Source organism: Gregarina niphandrodes, assembly GCF_000223845.1.
Source record: "Gregarina niphandrodes unplaced genomic scaffold scaffold00025, whole genome shotgun sequence".
Taxonomy (NCBI): Eukaryota; Apicomplexa; class Conoidasida; order Eugregarinorida; family Gregarinidae; genus Gregarina; species Gregarina niphandrodes.
Genome location: NW_011645794.1, coordinates 125,725 through 132,299, shown reverse-complemented (window position 1 = coordinate 132,299; position 6,575 = coordinate 125,725). Strand labels below are relative to the sequence as shown.

Below are 6,575 nucleotides of genomic sequence, written 5' to 3'. Positions count from 1 at the left end.
TATCCCCTCTGGAGTGAAATTGGTGCACCAGATCTTGGTAGTTACAAACACGGCACGGTCGTCTTCAGGCTTACCATGCGGCTTTTCGAACGACTCCAGAAACTTGTCTTCCGAGACGACCTTGAAGGGCGTTCCGTCTTGAGTAGGGTCGAACTTGGCGACCGCCTTCATCTGGTCTTTAGTAAAGCTTCCAACTATAGGTCCAATAACATGTTCGTTACCGTAGATCTGTGCGTCATCCAGAGCGTAGTAGCCCTCGTCCAAAGCAGCCTTGACTGCTATGGGAGTGGAATCAGCATCGCCTTTCAGCTCCCAACAGCCCAAACTGACTGCAGGCATCATCACTCCATTCGAGAACTCTTGAACCAAAACACCCACCATAATTCCGTTCGAAAATTTACCAAACTGCGGAGACCAAGTGGAGACACCAGGACGCAACGCAACACCATGAGTGAGGTGGAATTGCGGTCCGACCGACCCTGTCGTTGGCTTTTTACGAACTCGTAATCAATTCGACTCCCCGAATTCAACTCAGCTGGCCACATGCCAGTAAGGAGCCCGACCGACGACGAAGAGAGTGCCGAAGGCTCTCGGAGGCTCAGTTGACGTCGTCGTCAAATGCGAAGTACGCGGGGAGTGGCTGTCGAGACTTTCGGACCGCAATGTCTGCCGGTGAGGAGAGACGGTACGACAAAGTAAGTCGGTAGCACGCGTCGTAATGCCTGGGCATCGAAGCGGAAGAGACAAGGCCGTAGTTGTTGGCGCGATGGCATGCGAGCTTTGAGTACGTGAAGTAAGCCCCAGCTCCAGCAGAAGCACCCTTGGCACTCACGCTCACGACGAGCGCGGAGTGGACCAAAAGTGCGCTTGGACCACGACAAATGGCGGAAGACAAGACAACAGCAGGCGGAGTTAGAACAGCTCCCTCCGGAATTGATGCAGGAGCCGAGATTCGTGTGCTGACAGAGAAGAAAAGATGACGCCTCGGGGTAGACCTTTCAAGGGCAAACATCAAGCCAAAGACGAATGAAGAAAACGTAAAGAGTGAATGGTGTAACTAGAACCATGTAATTTGTGGTTACTCCGACACACAATATGCCTGCTGTTAACATCGGATATGTCTACGGCGGGTGGGCACAGAGCAGTGTGTGAGGAGAGGCTATACGGATGTGCTCGTGCGGGCAGGAGCGACGTGCGGGCAGGAGCGACGTGCGGGCAGAAGGAGAAGGTACCGATTGAGTACGCTAGCAAGAGTAAAGACGTGGACGGAACAAGACGGCAGGCGAGTAATAAATCACGGAGGAGAGGTTACTCCCTTGAAGTGGAGCCGAAAGAAGAGATCAAAGGAGGGGGGTATAGTCGCAGTACAGCTTGCATCCAGGTACAGCTGCGGCGAGCTTTGGGGGGACAAAGTGCAGGGCCTGGATGGCGCCGGAGTGGTCAATGCCCATCCGACGTAGAGCGAACTTTACTCACGGTTACAACGAATGCGGGACGGACAATACGCGCAGGTTTAAGCTATCCAACAACCCGCTACTGACGGCGGAATACTGGCCAGTGGTTCAGGCCCGTGGTTATTTTGTACGCAGTTGGAGAGATGCACAGTTGGGATTCAAAGTCATGAAAACAGAGTTGGTAAGTCTGCAGTGGATTGGAGGGAGCGTCACGCCGGCGCACAGGTCCGTCCCGCTGGCAATCTACCGGGAGTGGGAGGCTATACGGCGAAGATGATGGGATTGTAATCTACGGACCAAGTTAGTTCCTCAGGCCTTGGTGCTGGTGATATAGCCTATCAAAAAGCGCGTTTCGAGAGCCATTCGAACGGCGCGTTTCGAACAGCCGACGGCCAGAACACGAGCAGACACACCGGAAGGGAAGAGAATGCGGGGTGGACTTGAGAGAGCGGGATCTCCAACGAGGCACAGTCTGGAAGATTTTACTTACTGAACCATTTTGTTCGGTTTAAAAAATATCCTCCAGGTGTAGGTCCTCGGTGGAACTGTGGACCGATGGCGGTCTGGCAGCTATTAAAGCCGCTCTTTCTTCATCTGTTAGTTCTTTGGCGGCCCATTTGTTGTACACTGATTGATTCTCGAAAGGGAACTCTTGTTGTAATTTTTTATTTTCGGAATCCCACGTTCGAAGTTTGATGATTGGCACCTGTCCTCGGGGGCGTTCATCAATTTGCTTTTTAACCGCGGTTAAGTTTCGGTGGTGGAACCTCGAGCGACACGGGTGGTGTGCTACCGCGGTGAACGAATGGACGGGTCCAGAAGCCCCAACTCTGGCAAGAACCGAGGGGAAGAAGTGCAGCTCCCCGATGCGTTTTGCTTGTTGCTCACCCAAGACTTGTTTGGAATATTCCAGGTCTAATCCGAACTCCGTAAGCCAACAACGCATACGCTTATAGAAGGGTTCGAACACCCCCGTCGGATAGAATTCGTAGCGAGTCGCGAGGGCGGCGCAGATACATTGGGTCACGCTCCGGAGAACGTAGGCGCGAAGGGTGTTGTTGGTGTCATATGTGGTCTTCAATTGTTGCATCTCCTCACGGCTCAACTCCCGCGTTATCGGGAAAATTACTGAGCCCACTTCCACGTCTGGCAGTTCTTCCAGAATACGGAAACCGTCCCTGAGCAGCTTGGTCACAGACCACTTGCCGTTCTCAATGTCGTCATCAAGCCACGCAAAGGATTTCGCCATGTCCACCCACACATCATCATTCTTACCATCATTCACGCCGAAAGGCATCGTAAACCGGGCCACCATCCCCCACTTAAGAGAGCAACTTGAAGAAGAACCATCAGATGACCAAACACCAGTACCATAACACTTCATAATCAAACTCGATCCCAACCCCCTCAAAAAGGGAAAAAAAAACCGGCCTTGAAATCCGTGCCATTAATGTAGCAGCGATAACAACCTTCCTAGTTAGTTGAACTCCAACACAAAAAGACAGCCGACCTGATTCAGGAAGCGACGACGCCGAAATTCTTTAACAAACGTGTGCGGACCACCCGTACCACCCCGAGTCAACATTGAGAAAGCCGGTGCCACACATTCTGTGCTACGCCAAGTACTCTCTGTGCTTCTCAGATCTTTTCTAGTCAGTGTGCCTGGTTAATCTGTTCCGAAAGGTTATGAACAGTCTTCCCATTCCGTGCTCCTTACGCAGGTCATCCGACCATCTTCGAATGAGCGGGTAATGACAAGGCCTACGGCCTCGTTTCTAGAGTGGTGTGCCAGGGCTTTCTCGATAATCTGGAGAGCCAATGGTAGTTCAGGATTGGTGGGGGAAGAGTTGCTGATAGCCCGTGGCTCGAAGGAGGGAATAATAAAAGTATGGGTCTTCTTCGTGAACTCGTTTGTGATTGGAAGGCGCATCGCCGCGACCAAAGAGAACTCAAGCCCCTGGAAGTCAGTGACATTGGTGGCAGACGGCGCAGGATACTGGCCCCCTTCAATTAGCATCCTTGCCCACTTGCGCAATCGTTGGCGAAGGACCTCCGGAACCCCACAGGACTCGGGATGCCTCTCCGTCACGGCATGTATCGAAAATAGGCAGTCTGCAACCGCTCTATACAAATGTACCCGGAATGCCTGGTTAGAGACAATCACCTGTCGCAGTTCTTCAGTCGACCAACCCGGGAGTTCTGGAGAACATCTTGTGGCCCACCCAACAACCTTGTCGGGCATGTCGCGCAAAAGGGTTAAGCCCTCGACGAAGTTGCTGCTGATGCATGTTTCGAAAGCTTCGGGGCGATTAATGAATTGTCCTAATATACTCACCATGTCTACCCACTCGTCGTCCACGCCCAGCGGCACCCAAACGCTCGCCAGGGCCGCCGTGATTCCTCCACTGCTTGGAACTGCTTGAGGACTCCTCATTTCCGGAATTTTATCGCGCGAATTTCGTAACGTTCATTTTGTCAAAAACGCAAGCTGTCTCACATTCATAGCTAGTGTCAATGCTGCAAGCCCCACCGTCGGCCAGAAGAGCGCTCTGGCCACCACGAGCAAGTCATCCTTGGTCAACTTGACTGGTTGCTGCATCACGTCCGAGAACCCGCGCGTCGGCATCTCTGCGCTCCCCACGATCGCAAAGACCAGACTCAAAGACAGCGCCAAAACTATGACGAATGGCCACGGGGAGACCGGTGCCGGCAGGTATAGAACACGCGGGATCATGACAGAGGGATTTTATAATAGCGGCCTAGCAGCATTTCGGGCGCAGCACGCGTGCGCGAGCAGGTGCGAGCGGGTCGGTAGATATAAATTATATGGATGAACGTGGCGTCGATGAAGATGATGGCGAGGATAAATGACTATGTGGTGCGGTGTTTGATTCCGGCTGCGCCGTCGGGGTCGTTGGTAGCTTCTTCTCCTTCTGCGGTTGCGCCGCAGCGGCGTCGCGAGTCTGCGCCATCCGAGTGCATAATCGAGTTGGTGTACGGCGCGTTTCTGTCTTCGGGAGAGTGTTGTCGGTGGCGGACGGTTCCTTGGGGTAGTGCTGGTTGGTTTACGGTCTCGTCGGCGGCTGCGGCGGACCCGTGGTACCAGCGACGTGCGTCTGCGCCTGTTTTGTTGGCGGAGCAGAGAGGACGGCGGACGAGTGCGATATGGAACGCACGATGTATCGATTATTTTGTGATGTCCGACCAGGAGTTTGTGCAATTTTTCGAGAACAGTCTGAGTCCATTTGCACCAGCAGGAAGTCGGCGGTTGCAGAGGCTGAACTTTTACCGTTTCGTATTGGAGAGCTACCGCAGTACGAACCCGTACCATAACAAGTACCACGCGGTGCAGGTGTACCACGTGACCTGGCACATGACGCAGTGCATCCAGAGTTACTACCATTACTGTTACCCATTACTAATTGCGGCAATGATCCACGACGTCGACCATTTGGGGGTGACCAACAACTACCTCATTGCCGTGGAACACCCCCTGTCCATCCTCTACAATGACATGAACATCCTAGAGCAACACCATTGCGCATTTATTTTCACCGCTCTCTCCGAACGAAGTGACTTAGATATATTCAGTCGGTTAGGGTCAGCCGAAAAACGAACCATACGCAAGATTATTATCCAACTCATTCTTTCGACAGACATGGCAAAGCACGCCAGTCTCATGACCGCACTTACCACTCATCTTGCGCCTAAAGCCAAGGATCAATACAGCCCAGACGATCTCTTTATCTTCGGTCAGGTTGTCCTCCACGCTTCCGATCTCAGCAACCAACTCACTCCATTCCCCTACTTCGTTCGTTGGGCCGGACTCTGCGTCGATGAGTTCAACAGACAAGTCGAACTCGAAAAAAAAAACAACGTTCCCGTAACCACTTTCATGAATTGTACCAACGATAAATCTATGATCGAAATGGAACTCGGCTTCCTAGAATTCGTCGTACTACCACTATGGCAACCTCTAGTACTCATTGAACCTCAACTCAACCAATGGGTCGATACCGGCAGGCAAAATGGCAAGTTCTGGAAAACTGCTATACACATCAACGACTTTCGGAAACCCACTAGACTCAAGAGCCTAGAAACCAACACCGAGGGCTTGGACAGAACCGAGGGCCTCGAGAGCGGCGAGGGCTTGGATACAGCCGAGGAGTTTAACTCCCAGGAAAAGCAATGCAAGTGCAAGCAATGTAAGCGCAAGCAATGTAATTCCAAGCAATGCAAGATGTGCGAGCAATGTAAGTACATGGAATGTAGGTCTACAGAATATAGGTCCTCGCGGGAGCTTGGACGGGAAGAATCTGGTAACAAGGAAGCTGCACATCCAAGTCCGGACACTTTTTCAACCGCCAAGACTCTCGACTCCGAAGAGGATCACTGGTCGGAAAATGACTCGCCTTCCGCACACGGCTTCGAATCTGAAAATGACCATCGGTTGGAGATAGAAGACGATTTAAAAGAATTGGGCGACATCAGCACAGAGCTAACCGACTTGGATAACCCAAGCGCACGTCTCTTTATACGTAAATGGCACTCGTAAGCCCTAATTCCTCTTCTCCTGTTCCTGCCCTGTCCTTGGGTTGCGCCGTCCCTCCCCCTTTCTCTTTCCCTTCCCCTTCCCTCCCCCCCTATAGTTCTTGAGATGTTTATTATCAGGTCTCGCAAACCGATATTCGAGCTGGAGAAAGACTGGCGCACTGAGTCCACAATTTTTATACATTCTGTATCTTCTATTCGAGGGCGATGACTCACTCGGGACGATTCGGGCGGGGAGCGGACCTTTTGGGAAGTTGACAATATGGTTCCGTTAAAAAGCTTAGGCATGAGCCTGGGAGTTGGGTCCTCTCTTGGGTCCCATCTGCTTCTTGGCGAGGGTCATGAAGCGTTTGTTGTACTGCATGCGTTTCTTGGCGCGTCCAGTTAAGGGCTTCTCCTTGTCCTGCTTGGAGACACGCGGGGTCTGAGACTTAACTTTACCGGCACGAGCCAAGGATCCGTGTACTTTGCCTACGGGAGCACAACATTTGAGCTGCAGGTGGGAGGGACCACTGCCCAGCCGCATGCAGAGAGAGTCAGTGGACGAAAATGCAGATGCGCGTTTTCGTG

The 6,575-nt window shown here is 52.3% G+C and overlaps 5 protein-coding genes across 5 annotated transcripts; 1 reads left to right on the top strand and 4 right to left on the bottom strand.

The window, feature by feature from the left end:
• GNI_111510 (hypothetical protein) lies at positions 1-381 on the bottom strand (the record flags this gene model as incomplete). Its single annotated transcript, XM_011133225.1, has 1 exon — positions 1-381. A coding segment is annotated over one exon (381 nt), but the record flags the coding sequence as incomplete, so codon positions are not given.
• Positions 382-1,962: 1,581 nt separating this feature from the next.
• GNI_111500 (hypothetical protein) lies at positions 1,963-2,769 on the bottom strand (the record flags this gene model as incomplete). The annotated part of the gene is made up of 1 exon (XM_011133224.1): positions 1,963-2,769. One exon carries the CDS (start codon positions 2,767-2,769, stop codon positions 1,963-1,965), a length of 807 nt encoding a protein of 268 aa, XP_011131526.1.
• A 369-nt stretch (positions 2,770-3,138) lies between these two features.
• On the bottom strand, positions 3,139-3,888 carry GNI_111490 (hypothetical protein; the record flags this gene model as incomplete). Its single annotated transcript, XM_011133223.1, has 1 exon — positions 3,139-3,888. One exon carries the CDS (start codon positions 3,886-3,888, stop codon positions 3,139-3,141), a length of 750 nt encoding a protein of 249 aa, XP_011131525.1.
• A 396-nt stretch (positions 3,889-4,284) lies between these two features.
• GNI_111480 (phosphdiesterase) lies at positions 4,285-6,009 on the top strand (the record flags this gene model as incomplete). The annotated part of the gene is made up of 1 exon (XM_011133222.1): positions 4,285-6,009. The coding sequence occupies one exon, from the start codon at positions 4,285-4,287 to the stop codon at positions 6,007-6,009; it is 1,725 nt and encodes a 574-aa protein (XP_011131524.1).
• Positions 6,010-6,285: 276 nt separating this feature from the next.
• Positions 6,286-6,531, bottom strand: GNI_111470 (40S ribosomal protein S30; the record flags this gene model as incomplete). The annotated part of the gene is made up of 1 exon (XM_011133221.1): positions 6,286-6,531. The coding sequence occupies one exon, from the start codon at positions 6,529-6,531 to the stop codon at positions 6,286-6,288; it is 246 nt and encodes an 81-aa protein (XP_011131523.1).
• Positions 6,532-6,575: the final 44 nt, after the last annotated feature.